This window comes from Dipteris shenzhenensis, chromosome 14, assembly GCF_047967505.1.
Source record: "Dipteris shenzhenensis isolate YYH24624 ecotype China chromosome 14, Dip_SZ_1.0, whole genome shotgun sequence".
NCBI classification, from domain to species: Eukaryota; Viridiplantae; Streptophyta; class Polypodiopsida; order Gleicheniales; family Dipteridaceae; genus Dipteris; species Dipteris shenzhenensis.
The window spans coordinates 5675281-5689441 of record NC_141609.1 but is presented as its reverse complement, the minus strand read 5'-3'; the positions used below and the strand labels follow the sequence as shown (position 1 = coordinate 5689441).

At 43.7% G+C, this 14161-nt stretch overlaps 1 protein-coding gene across 3 annotated transcripts; it reads left to right on the top strand.

Moving 5' to 3' along the window:
• The first annotated feature begins 6644 nt into the window (after positions 1–6644).
• On the top strand, positions 6645–9891 carry LOC147894110 (uncharacterized). 3 transcript variants are annotated; one of them, XM_087384685.1, is made up of 3 exons: positions 6645–7214; positions 7340–7468; positions 7563–9891. In XM_087384685.1, exons 1-3 carry the CDS (start codon positions 6696–6698, stop codon positions 9273–9275), a joined length of 2361 nt encoding a protein of 786 aa, XP_087240811.1. In that variant the 5' UTR covers positions 6645–6695; the 3' UTR covers positions 9276–9891. The 3 variants fall into 3 exon arrangements, with proteins under 3 accessions (XP_087240811.1, XP_087240810.1, XP_087240812.1); XM_087384684.1 differs by having other exon boundaries at positions 7560–9891; XM_087384686.1 differs by lacking the exon at positions 7340–7468.
• The last annotated feature ends 4270 nt before the right edge of the window (positions 9892–14161 follow it).

The window sequence follows — 14161 nt, the reverse complement described above, 5'->3', positions numbered from 1 at the left end:
GCATTGTCAGGTATCCTCTCTAGAGGACAATGTGTGGGAGATAGTTGCCAGCATTACATTGTGGAACGTCTAAGTAGAGCAATGCAGCCTGGTGATGGGAGCACTTTGTTCATCCCACGACCACTCTGGACACCACTTTGCACGATATCATTTACATGTTGCGGTTCACATGGAAGCATGAGACATTGGGATCCAGAATGACCGCGCCAAAAGGTGAGAGCATTATTGCAAGGTGTGGATCATCGGGAATCATACATCTGGTTGTGGATACAAGTCCATTGACTATCTTGTAGAGTTGACTCTCGCCATCGAATAATCTATATAATAAAGAGAAACCATGGATTAGGATAGACAAACTTGCCCCAAGCATTCGTAGAAATTTTGTAGTCTCTTTGTTGGATCTTATATCCCTCTTGGCCTATAGGCATACTTTACATTTTTCATGCCATGAGGCATTCATTGGATGTATAGTCCTCCTCCCTGGTTGTTAACCCCCATTTCGGAGATTCCATAGGCAATGAGTTGGGTCCTCTAGAAAGAGGCTAGTTTCTTTTCAGCCAACTGTTCTTTATTATTTCCCCATGATTAGTGCCTCAGGGACTATTGATTTGTGTGGTTGGTTTTTCAAGGATTAGTAGAAAGTTATTTTCTCTCAAGGACCCTCACAAGACTAGTTTTTCCAATATAAGATTTGATCTACAAATTTGAAGTAGTAGAGGAGGAGAGTGATACCATTGACACCATACCCTTTGACACCTCCTTTCGCAATTATAGAAAAGGTCACATTGTATGCATCTGCATACATCAACCATCATAGAGTCCCACATGTAGTGATCAAGACTCAATAGTAGTGGGTTGCATGACCATCCATTCATTACACAATGGATCACATGGGGGGTCTCATTCATGCCAATAATGGGAAGGTCATCCGTACAAGAATGGGAATGTTGTCCTTGCAAGAACACATGTATTATGCATGGGGCATCCTTTAGATAGACTTTCAAAAACAGTAAAGTCCAATACGAGTTTATTTTGAATCAATTAAATAATGAACTTCTCATGCCTAAGCCATGTCATTTAGTTAAAAGTGGATGCTCAATAGAATAATAGATGCATTGGAAGGAATTTGATCCATGTAGCCACTCGATAGCCAAAAGCAGAGTATCCAGCCTCTTGAAACCTTGATGACTAAAAGAAAGCTCATACAAGGTACAAAATGACCAAAGTTTTTAACATGTAGCTATGGTAGGTAGCCCAATTGAGGTTGACAAAGTATGGCACCTCCCACTTTGGCTTCATGGTGTAGGTAGGTTCTATGAATACTTCATAAGTACTCTCCTTTCGAGTAATAAAGTTGGTCAAGCTTGAATTCTCAATGAGTATGATTCTCAACATTTCAAGAGGAAAGGAAGGAGGTGGCAGAGGTGGTGGAGTCAAGGAGAGGAGGAGAAGGGGAGTTTTCAAGCTAGAGGATCCTGCTTAGGTCAACAAATGTAAATGTTTTAGTATTTTCGAGGGATGGTGTGCCAAGGAGTGCTTATAGCAATCCTTACATAGTGTACCCCAGTATGTACATAAGTTTACATAGGGTACATCACACACTAAGTAATGTACATAGATTTCCGATATGTACACACTCTGTGTAATGTACATATATTTACAAATATGCATAGTGTCTATATAAGCATTGAAATCCTCTCTAGAAAGTTCAAAATATCAATGTGGGTATTAATATATCAAGACTATTCTTGATGTTTATTGTCACGTTATTTTTTGATGGCCCATTCTAAATCATTACCTCTTAGTAATTATCATGCATGTATGCAAATATAAATGACGGCTAGCATGATTCATGAAAGGTTTTCTAATAGATGTAAATATAAATGATGCGGCTAGCATGATTCATGAAAGGTTTTCTAGTATTAGGCAAGCTTTATATCCAAAAATAGACCACCTTTCTCAAGAGATGTCAATTGTAAAATCAACAGCATGTGAGGAAACATTCATGACTTTTTATATGTGGCATTGGAAAACATAGCACATTATAGTTTATTAAAGATTACCTCCATGTTGTACAGAATTTATTGGAGACCCCAATTATAGCAATTATTGCATCAATATATGTACTTAAAGTTTGGTTTCAATACATCATGACTCTATATGGACACATGGGTTTAACTTTTCCCAACCACTAATTTAGGATAAGCTGCATCAAATTGTTAAAATAAATTCATGCATGAACATGTAAAATTCAGAACTTGAGAACCCGCACTTAGTGGCTTTTTATAAATCCAAGAATAATCATAAAACCTTGAAAGTTCTTGGCCATCTACCTTTTACTTGAGAGACACCCCCCCTGATATTCTACCTAATCCATTGTACGTATCGTCATGTTCTTTGCATCATAGTAAATTGGCCTCAAAAGCTATCATTGTCTAGTACAATTCATGCACTTGTCCTTTTGAAGACATTTGCTCAAGTTTGAAGGATACAAGCTTAGCGGTGCCCCATGCTATGTGATGACACATATAAAGTGAGACATGGTCCACATTTTTAAAAAGATGGAAAAGGAAGAAGCTTTACATCAAGCGAGGTGTAAGTTGGTCAAAGAAGATCAAGCCAAATGCAAAAAGCATAACATATACAAGTGAGCCAACACAAAGTTTCAGAGCACTCACTTTGTACGACATGTAACATAGTAGGCTCATAATTGGAAGGGGATCTTTCGATTTGGGGTGAGCACTCACTTTGTACTACATGTAACATAGTAGGTTCATAATTGGAAGGGGATCTTTTGATTTGGGGTATTTGCAAACATGAGGAGGTTAAAAACATACTAATATAACATAATTATGGTACGTACACATACAAAGGGTTCCCTTAAATTCAAAATTATGTTAACCTTGGAAGAGGGCTAAATAGTTATGCCCAAAAAATGTAAAATTTTAATACAAGTGTATTTTAAATGTTTGCTTGCTTCCACATGTTTATGGGTTTTTAGAGAGTGATAGCGTCAGGCACAAGATTGCCTTTTGCTTTGTGTCACAGGCAAGGCCAGGTTCCAATTGTAGAAAGTGGCTCACCAATGGCTACCACTTCTAGGTAAACTACCTATGCACTTACCGGTCTCACTGGTGTGCCCATTGTGCACCAAATCACTTGAGTTTGCGAGTTGTCTACTTTGGCATTGACCCATTACCCGTGACATTTGGTACAAAGTTGAGAGGGCAGTGTGTGATTCCAGTATCATGGCTAAGTTCTTCTTGGGTGCTAACTGGAGCATGGTGCTGCTAGGTGAGGACGCCTGACTTTCGTCAACGCTGGCAGCTTCTAACGGCGGTGTGGGAGTTTCGTAACATCATAGTTTTCAATCAAGGTCAGGGTGGTGACTACAAAGTGATAGTAATCGTGATGCAAGTCAAGGGTATTCTCAGAGACTTCAGGTGGGTCTTGTCTCACAAGGCCCCGGTTGTCAGCAAAAATCTTATCTTGGTTTGTGTGTCCTTGAAAGCAAAATCTATTTTGTTGTGCACAACGTAGGCAAAGGGCATGTGGCCCATTTTGCTTCTACTAAATTTTGTACTTGGTCTCTTTTTTGGGCCTAATCAGCCCCTTAATACACTCTATGTTTTGGTTTTTTTAATATAAGTAAGCAAGCGATGAGTTGCATCACACACTAATTCCCCCTAGTTACATAAGCATGAGAATGTAATGTGGATTCAATATGTGATGTAGAGATTGTGATATAATGTGTGTAAGGTCATCACAAATTGTTCACTTAGACACATTTGGAGTGCCTAAAGATGAGATGGTAAATCCTCTACTTAGGGAAGGGTTGATGTTTGATTTTGAAAGTCCATAGTAAAGGTAAATAAGTATCCAAAAAATTTAATGGAAGTGTGGAAAGCTTAAAGAATGGATGTTCAAAAATCTTAGCATATTTAAACATCTTGCATGCTTTTATTTTTTTTTAATACTCACTAGAGTCCACCCCCTTTAGGACCTTATAACATGGCAAGGGCAATTCCCTATGTATGGACATCATACATGCCACACACCCACTCGCCCCCCCGTTTGAGCCTATCTAGGGGCACTCTACCTTGCAAGCATGAGGGCTTGAATGTGGGTGGTTGCCTTGGTAGGCAAGAAGCCCTACCATTGGTTGCCACGACTTTGGCAATGGATTTTAGTTTTGAAGAGGTTGCTAGATTCGAAAAAAGAAAGGAGTGGGGGTTGAGGGCTTTCCCTTGCATTTTGGGAGCGGCGTTTTGAGTGTTTGAAGACTTTAAATTCCTGAAATCTATAGAGATTAGGTGCAATAATCTGGGCCGCATTCCTTTGAGCAAACCATTTTGCATGTCAGAGCCATCCTACCTCGAAGCTATAGCTTCAAAATGGCTATTGTGTGTCAAAGCCAAACCTATAGTTCCACAAGAAGGCAACGTTTCAAGGTGGTAATTCGTCAATCACGAATTGTCTGAATGTGGAAGGGTTGGGTTTGTAAACCGGATAGGCGCTATAAATCAGTGTGGCAATTTTTCGAGGAAAACTTGATTGCTCCTTGGGCCCTCCTTAGGTGTAGGGCCTAGCCGAAAATTTCGGGTCGACCTTGATAAGAACAGGGCGGTTTGGAAACCACTTCTCTCGCGTGAACGCGTGAAGATGCACATTCCTCGATGATGCTTTGATGCTTTTAATTCATGGCAAATCTAATTTGTGCGTTGTGCAATGTGCATACGTAACACGTTCCTCGTAAAGGCATCTTGGTTGAACGGAGGGAAGATGACACGTGCGAGGCAAGTCGAGGCGACGTACGCGGGGGGCACACGTGGGAAATTGTCAGAATTGCATGATTGGAGGGGACCGTATCGAGGGACGGCGCTCAGAAAAAGGCGAAATTTCGTTCGCTTTTCAATGGCCAGGAGTGCGAACACGTGGCTACTATCTACACGGTGCCAGACGCGTCCACGTGGCAGGCCGGGGAGAGCCTGAAAGAACGTGCCCGCAAATATCAATTATGCATGGGGCTTGATATTTTCTGGAAGGAATCGAATCGAATATGCGCAATCCCATTTGTTTTGACCTTTGATCTGAGGGCAATGGGGCTGTCCATCCAAGGGACAATGGACAGAAGACAACACTTGAGATGGCGCAGAATAAATAAGGTGGGGGAAAGAGTTCTCCATGAGATGTCTAGTGGGTGTAAGTGCTTCACACAGCAAAGCTGGCTCTCAAAGTGCTTCACAGAGCAAAGCCGGCTCTCAAAACAAAACAAAACAACACTCAACAACAAAACAATAGGGAGACCTCTTTGAAGAAAGAGACCTCCTCTATGGACAATGTGTTCACTATGTAGTCTACTGGCACCTTCATTTCAGCACCGCCACCTCCGATCCCCATCTTTAGCATTTGCATATGTGGAGAGTGCTCCCTGCAGTAGGGATCACACTACAAAGTTCTCGCTCAAAGGCAAGAATTGCAATGATTTTCCATTGTTCCTGCTCGTTGCTCTTGTATGTTTCCATGCCACCTCTTAGCACCAAGATTACTGATATTAAAAAAGACTTTTGGGCTTACTAAGTCACTTGGACACTATTGCAATTGAAACCTCAACCAAGTTTCTTGATGCTAATTTTTGGTTTAGCTTAGTTTGTCGGCATGTAATTTTGAAGCCTTGTGTATGCAACAAGTGATGAACGCTCTCCATTCATTGTTGTGGATTGCGTCCTAAACCATGAGCGAAAACCTATTGTGTTGTTAGCACATGGGTTAGTTTAGGATGAGGATTGGCAAAAGCTACACTTTGTCTCTAGTCCTTATAGGTAATATTTAATATGGGCAAGGAAATGACTTCATCTTATTCTCATGGTAGATATCCTCAAGGTTTAGGATGGAACATTAACATCGAGAGGGGCATGCCATGGAGAATGTATAAGCTGTACCAAGCATAGTTGAGATTGATAGACTTCACCTAGATGCATTGTGCCATGCATGAGAGAAAGCCAAATGTGGTTAAAGACTTAAGCGCTACATGACTCACTAAGCTTGATGAATGCATCCATAAGCAAAGGCTGGTGTGGAAAGAGGAGGGTAGAGATCCCATTCTTCTATAGAAGGCTCCTTATTCATGTGTTAAGGTTTAAGATGGGCCAAGTACTCCCAAAACAAAAAATGTGTCTTGAGAGGTGCCTTCTTATGTAGTTGTGGTAGCAACTCTCCCTTATGTTCATTGAAGGGGAGGTAGATCCATGCTCCTCCCTTGAAAATCTACTACAGCCTCCTAGCAAGTCTCCCATAGGTGGAGGTTGATCTGTGCTCCTCCCTTGAAAACCTGCTAGGTATTATAAAGATGAGGATGGGGGGCGAACACCTCGACGCATTGTGGTGCCGAGACCACGTGACGGGAGGACGATGTGGCATGGAAACCCTGACTCGCCTATGATTAGCCGTGGTCAAGGGATGGTTAGAGAGTTGACCAAAAGAGAGGGTATTTTGTATTTTTTTTAATAATGAAAAGGGGCAAAAAGAGAGGAATTTTGTAATGGAAAGAGGAAATGACGTGGCATAGGCGAGTGCCTTTGAGTTTGGTGCATGGCTCGTAATGATCTTCTTCATTTTCATCGTCTTCTTCGTTTTCTGCTGCTGCCTGGCTATGGCGGTCTTCCTCCTTCCTCTCATCTCCTGAGCTTCCCGCCATGCCTCTCAAGCTCCAACGCCCCCATCACCTCCCCCTCCTCCACTCAGAGCCTCACATCCATCCCCTTCATCCCCCCCTTCCCCCTCCCCCTCCCCCTCTTCTTCTCCATAGCCCCTCCCCCCTCCCCCCCCACGCTTCCTCTTCCTCTGCCGCCGCCCCTTTCTCCCTCCAACGTGCCCTCCTCTCCTCTGCAGGCCGCCGCGGCGGCCCCAGCACCCCCATCCCCAGCTGGAAGATGTTTGACAACCCCTTCTATGACGCCATGGCTGCCCAGCACCAGCACAACCGCCCTGCCGTCTCCGCTCGAAAGCTTGCTGCCACTCTCTGGGAATTGCAAGACGTCACGCCACTCTCTGAGCGAGGTTCATCCACCCGTAGGATCAAGGAGGTTGAACAGCAGCAGCGTCTCAGGACTCTTAATGGCAAACGGAATGGGAGTCAATTTGCACACGCCTCGTCGCCCGCTTCTAGTCGTGTCAGTCAAAGGTCTCTTAGGCGCTCCTCGATCCAATATAAGGTGCGCAACTATGATGCATCACTTGGAATTATAGCAACAAGAGCACAATCGTAGGTAACCGGATCGTTGTCCATCGAAATGATGGTGTCCGGCAGCCTTTCATATAATTACTGCGATTTTTGCAGCTTGGGGACGGGGCTAGAAGGAATGTTCCTTCCACCGCCCAACCTTCCTCTGAGCACTCGCAGGTTCTTAGATTTCTCGGAAGACGTACAGCCGTTAGGCCGCCGTATCGTAACGGGGATCCTTTTGAGGTATTGCGGATGGAAGGAATTTGTTTTGTCCTAAGTAATGGCTGTTCAGTGTTTCAATCGGTTGACGATATGTGTTGGAAATTTGCCAAAGCAGTTTGAAGCTGACGACACAGTCATCACGCCTTCAAATTCTATGAGGAATGTTGGCCATGGTCCCACGACCTCGAGTGAGCTGCTGAAAGTGCTGAATCGAATATGGATCTTAGAAGAGCAGCATAATTTCAACATGTCAACAGTTGCAGCGCTCCGTGCTGAGTTGGAAAGATCTCGTGATCGTGTACAAGAGCTAACTATTGAGCAGAAGTCGCACCGTAAAGAGATAGAGAATTTGACCAAAAAGTTTGCTGATGAGAAAGCATTGTGGCAGGAACGAGAGGAAGAAACAATCCGGGTAGCAGTTAAAACTATCAAAGAGGAGCTTGAAGATGAGAGGAAGTCAAAACGAAAGCTGGAGTTGCTGCACAAGAAAGCAGCTAAAGAATTAAGCGAAGTTAAAAAGACTCTTGGGACGGCTTTGCAGGAGCTTGAAAGAGAGCGGAAAGCACGTGAATTAATGGAAGACGTCTGTGATGAGCTAGCACGAGAAATCGGGGAAGACAGAGCTCAAGTGGAGGAGATGAAGCGAGCGTCGGAAAAAGTAAGGGAGGAGGTGGAGGAGGAGCGGAAGATGCTTCAGATGGCAGAGGTATGGCGAGAAGAGAGGGTCCAAATGAAGCTCGCAGAAGCCAGATTGCAACTGGAGGAAAAGAACATTGCATTGGATAAAGTACGAAGTGAACTTGAGGCTTTCATAAAGGCCAAAAGAGCTTGGGATGCCCAAGAGGAAGGCAGCCGCACAAAAGTTGCCAAACCTGTAGATGGGCACAGGAGCACAGTCAATGATTTGGAGACCCCTAGTGAAGCCAACTTTCAACCTAAAAGGCCGGCTGCCAATGCCAGTACCCCTCGGGGAAGTCAACAACTTGCTTACGATGGTTCAGTCGATGATGATCTTCGCTTGAATGAGTTGACGGAGGAGTCTTTTTTGGGCGATACTAGAGGCATCCGATGGGACTACACGGATGTTACTCAACAAGAAGCTGAAACCGCGGGCAGGAGATCGATGGATAGAGGAAGCTCATCTGTGGAACGAACGAGTAAGGGGAAACTAGGGCAAGGAAGCAGACAAGGGCTGGAAAGAACAAGAAGCAGTCCTGTTGAAATAGTGATGGCTGCTGGAGAGAAAAGAGAAGCAGATCGTCATTCTGAGTCCCAATGGATCGATAGGACTATTGAGAGAGGTGAATTGAGAGATCGGAATGAAGAGAGAAAATCATCAGTAGGTTCAAGGGAAGGGCTTCACAGCCCATGGCAGAGTGATAATGAGGAGTCACTGAGCCATATGATTATGGGTTCAAGGGCAAAAGGAAGAAACCCACATGTGCGTAGTGACAATCTTTCTAGATCTGGTGGTACTGTAGTTGAGAGCACTAGCTTGACATATGAAGCAACTGGTAACTCTGATATGTATGGAAGCAGTGCACCTTGGAGGTTTCAGAGTTTAGGCAGCTCCAGGGATCTTAGGGTGGCTTCTGTGTTCTCCCCTTTGCAGCAATCTGCGACTTTCACATCTAGCCCTACTCGTCAGTGGGGCCAGTATTGGTCCTCTCCGGATCCAGGAAGTCCACGTCTCTCAAGGGTTTCCAAAGCATCAAATGACATCCCCAAAATTAGTAGAGACAATAGCTTGAAAGCAAAGCTTTTGGAAGCAAAATTAGAGGGTCAGCAAGCTCGATTAAGAAATGGCAAGGGTTTGGAACGTAGGTAATACCAGAGGCAACATGGATTCTGAGGTTTCCAGTCAGGGTTACCATTAATTTCAGTAATCTAAGACACTCATTGGGAGGGACATCTCAACAGGCATTCTGTGCATGTCATCTTTTGCTTGGTGGAGCAGATGGTTGTTGCCCTTGCAGTCATCAGGCATCAGGGTCCACTGGCATTAAGACGTGTTGGCAACTCTTTAAGCTAAAAATGTGTCATTTCGGCATAAAACCTTAGTGCAGCTGTTTTTAAGTGCTGCTGAGCTTTCTACGAAGGGCAGCAGGGACTGCTTGCTTGGTTGGAATCGAGGTTCTCTCATAATCAAGGTGCCCTAGACTCGTTATGCAGTTACTTTCTAGGAGGGCTGGATCTTGGGTGGACCTTTCAGATTCCTTATCCCCACATCATGAGCTTTCTTGTATTTCCTGTAATCTCTATTATCCGGCTCAACATAAAGGTTTTGCCACATTTTTTCAAAAGCTGTTTTATTCAGTTGGATTATAAAGTAGCCACATGTTGTATGCTGTAATTGATCGTATCTGCGGCTCTTTGGAACATAATCAAAAGGATAGCTGGAGAGCTAGCTTACCCATCCCCCTATTTTTACTGTGGGGATTATGTTGGTGGAAGATTGGTAAAAGTATAAAACTTGATATACTCGTGAAGCATACTGACAGTATAGAATGCTGGCCTATCTATTTTTGTATCTTCTTTTTATATGCTGTGCTGTACTCTTGCCATGATTCTACTCACAGATTCAAGCAAGCGTGATGATCATCCAAGCAGGTAAGCAGGGAATGCAAAAATGAAGGTAACAGAGGAAGCCCGCCTCCCCCAGCCTTTCTCACTTTCCCAGTGCCCTCGGTCCTTGTCAGCAGCTTCAGCAGCTCTCTCTCTCTCTCTCTCTCTCTCTCTCTCAATATTTCTGTTTATCGGTTTTTGTATATCAACATGGGTATGGTCAAGCTGGGAGCAATGGATTAGACAGCTAGCTCTGTGGGGATTTCATTGGGATCTTAGGGAGGCCGGTGCAGAGTGTTTGGGATATTTTAGGTTACATCAACTATCTAGATAATGTAGGAAGCCACATATGTGTACCTTCCTGGACCATCCCGAATACTGCAATATGACTATTCTGCTCCTGTCGTCCTCCATGACTCCTGACCTTGAGATCTATCATGCTGTTGCCAGCAGCTTGTACTAGCTCAAAAAGGCAGCATGAACAGTTGTGCTATTGTGTGGCAAATGCAATCACAGCCATATTTTAAAATGGGGGTGGTTGGGACGTGCACGAGTACTTCCATTTGCCACCTTGTTGCACACTGGGGACCATTCATGTAGCTTGAAAGTCACACCTGATTGGTCCCCAGCCCAAGGAGGTGGAAAATTGTACCAGTACAGCCAACCAGCCCAGTTAAACTTTGGCTGCCAGGCATCCCTGAGACAAGGACTGAAACCGGCCCTCGATAAACAAAAGGGCAGTGATCTTCTTCTACTCAGTCATAAACTTCATAAATGGCCACAATGCAAGCTTCAGTCACTTCAATCACTTAGCACAACTTAGAAACAAGCTTCAACAACAACAAAGGTGAGGCTAGAATGCCCCTGCTCAATGAAAATAGTACACAGTGCACCCATTGGCCCTTGGCACCCCTTACGGTATTTATTCAATGCTTCTGAATGGAAATGCTTTACAACAAGGGTTCAACCCTTTCCTCTTTGCAAATCCTCTACTTGTCTTCAAGGCATCTAATCCAAGTGCACCACTAGAATTCCCACTGGCAAGGCATACTTAGGCATTCACTTTTGATCTGACACAACTTAGAGGCATTCAGGCATCCAAACCACTGGCAAACTGAGCTCGAGGCAGCCTCAAGGCTATCACATGCATCCACACTGTCCTTAGGTCTTTCACAAGATCACCCTTGCCTCTGGGTGCTTGCTAGAACCTGTAGGAGTCCTGAAAGGACTGCAAGCAACACGCATGCACTGCAAAAAGCTGCAAAGCAAGAAAGAACAAGGAAAAACAGAAGCTGGAACGAACTCCTGCTGTCTGTGGCAGAGGGGCGAGCTTCTTCCTCGCACCTATCCTCTGTCCAGGCTCCTCGCAGGGTGCAGGTGTCTTTCAGCAATCAAGAGAAGATAGAAATGAAGGCAGAGAGTGGAGGGTGAACAAGAAAGAGCTGTAGAGGAAAGATGGTTCACATATCTGCCCCGAAATGATTGCCCCGGGATCTGTGCCTGAGTCCTCCTAAGAGAGGGTGCCAAAAGCAGCAGGGAAAGTTCCTCCTGCAGCCTACACTGGTCCAAAACAACTCCAGAAGCCACCAAGCAGCCAGAAACATGTGCAGAAAGGTCCAACACAGCAAAAGACAACCCCGGGCACCTGCTGGAGGCAGCTGAACACGTCTGTACGGACGGCCGTACGGATGCCCATACTGTCGTACGAAAATTTTCAGAAAGTTCAGAAATGACTTCTGGCACCTCCTAGAAGTGCGTACTAGCCTTGGAAGAGTCAAAACAGACTTAAATGACTTAAAACGGCTGAAAACAGGCTTGAAACAGCTCAAACAGCTCAAAAACTGCACAAGAACAACTGAAAACGTCCAATACCTCTGGGAGAGTGAGGGGAGAGAGATGGAAGGTGGGGGAAGCATGCATACACATGCATGACAAATGGCACCTCCTCCTTCTTTAAAGTCCTAATCCCCATACCAAGGACAACGTTGGTTGTCCTTGGGCCCAACTTTTAGACCCCTCTTTTAAAGCCTTTGCCTTGCCCCTAGGACCTAGTGGTGCACCTAGACTTTGCCCTTAGGAACTTCTAGGAAGTGTGCACTTTCTCTAGCTAGTCCCCCACGACCAAACCATTACAACACTTAACCATGGTTACCTTGGGTTAAGCGTAGGCTGAGTTATGAAGATACTTTACATCACTTTTCACATCCTCATGACAAGGACGCATTGCAAATGCAGCCCAAACTTTGCACTGATATGCCTGCCACAGGCTGCTCATATGCATGGCTACAAGCAAGTCATTCTTCTGAACGAGCTATCAAGTTTCAGTCTCTTGGCTGAAGTTTGCAAATCTGGTACACAGAAAAAGGGACTCCTTCGTGGGGCAGCTTTACAACTTGACAGGATTCCATTCGAAACTGATACTCCACTCTGCTGTCTTTGGGGGAGGCACATACAAAGTACCACTTTAACCTTCGATTAAAACGTACAGTCTAGCTTTCTGATAAGCTCAGGTTTGTAAGTTAAAGCATTAACACTGCTAGTGAGAGTCATGGGGAAAAGCCCAATCAGGAAGATGAAAGGCAGATTATTTGCTGTGCAAGACACGATCCTCGTTGGAGAGAGGATTCACGACATCATTATTTCCTATTTCACGGTGATTTTGGCATAGTTAGTTTGATAAAAAATTTGATTTGTAAGATTGGATATATTCTAGTGTTATGAATGTATATGATTTTGGCATAGTTTGTCAAAGGACTTACATGTAAAACGAGGTGTGATATTCAGGTAGGAGTCAGGTCTTGCTAGAGAATGCAAGATTGCTCATACTTGATGCATTACTATCTCATTGTGCAAACCAGTGCATGGGAAGCAATGTGTAAGCCAACTGTGCAGCTTCATTAGTAACGTACCTAGGATTCACACTAATTGAATCATTTTCTAATTATTATCCAGAATACACTATGTAAGTGTGGGCTTATCTTGTCAAGTGCTTCTCCTTTCTGTCTCTGTCAAGGAAATCATCAAAATTCTGAAGACAGTTTTTTTAGAACTTACCTCAGAAATGTTGAGTCAATTTTCATGAGAGTGTTCTGGAAGTGTGTACTATGAGCATCTATTTTTGGACCTGCAGGTTCATTTCTGGAATGCAAAATGGAGGACTCTAACAGAGTCTTGCCACCTGAACAACCCAGTTTCTGGAATGAATGCACAATGAAGGACTCTAACGGAGTCTTTCCATCTCAACAACCCAGTTGTCTTGTGCTGTAACTTTATGGGAGAGGTGTTTCTATAGATCAGACGTCATGGAGGGGGATGGAGAAGTGAAGGAATTTAGCAGCTGTTGAGATGAAATTTGGAACTCATCAAATTTTCTAGGGTGACTACTGGAGCAATACACATGGCATCGCTTATTGTGTAAGGAGACGAGGAGCTAGCTATGGAGTTTTGATTCTAGTAGGAATGGTGTTAAGGGATTGAATGACTTGAGTTTTGATTCTAGTAGGAATGGTGTTCAGGGATTGAATGACTTGAGGTGCTTATTTGTTATGCACGTGTGGTAGCTGTGGCGTTGAACAATTATCAGATTGCCAGAATTTCACATCTATATGGCAAATTCGAACTTGAAAGCTTGCAAAATTGTGTCAAGATTTCAGGAGGAGGATTGTTGGATTTTTATGCCTACTGATAATAGTAGTAAGAATGCTCAGAACAGCTCATTTTGATGCTGACAAGCGTTATTAAGGAGTGGAACATATGGGACAAAAAGAAGCAAATATCTGGAGATATTTGAGCAAACAGAGTAACTGCAATTACAAAAATGCAGGTAATAAGGAACGTGAGGACCAGGAGTTGGTTATTCATAGAGGGGTTTCACAAGTTCACAGCATGCAGTTTCTAGAAAATTGTATGCAATGAAGAGTTGGTAATGGAGTCTAGAAAATTGTATGCAATGAAGAGTTGGTGATAGAGGAAGTAGAATTTTGGATTTAGAACAACAAAATCTGAATTTGTACGATTGGATAAATTTTAGTCTTACAAAGGTACATATGTATACAAAATAGACGAAGGTACCAAATGCACACAGAATCATCATGCAGATAAAAAGCTATGAGCAGGTCTACTATTAGCGTACGCATTTACCAAGGAAAT

Coding starts and splice junctions, on each gene's coding strand:
- LOC147894110 (XM_087384684.1), top strand. CDS start 6,696: ATGCCTCTCAAGCTCCAACGCCCCCATCACCTCCCCCTCCTCCACTCA. Junction 7,215..7,339: donor GCTCCTCGATCCAATATAAG/GTGCGCAACTAT, acceptor CGATTTTTGCAG/CTTGGGGACGGGGCTAGAAG. Junction 7,469..7,559: donor GTAACGGGGATCCTTTTGAG/GTATTGCGGATG, acceptor AATTTGCCAAAG/CAGTTTGAAGCTGACGACAC.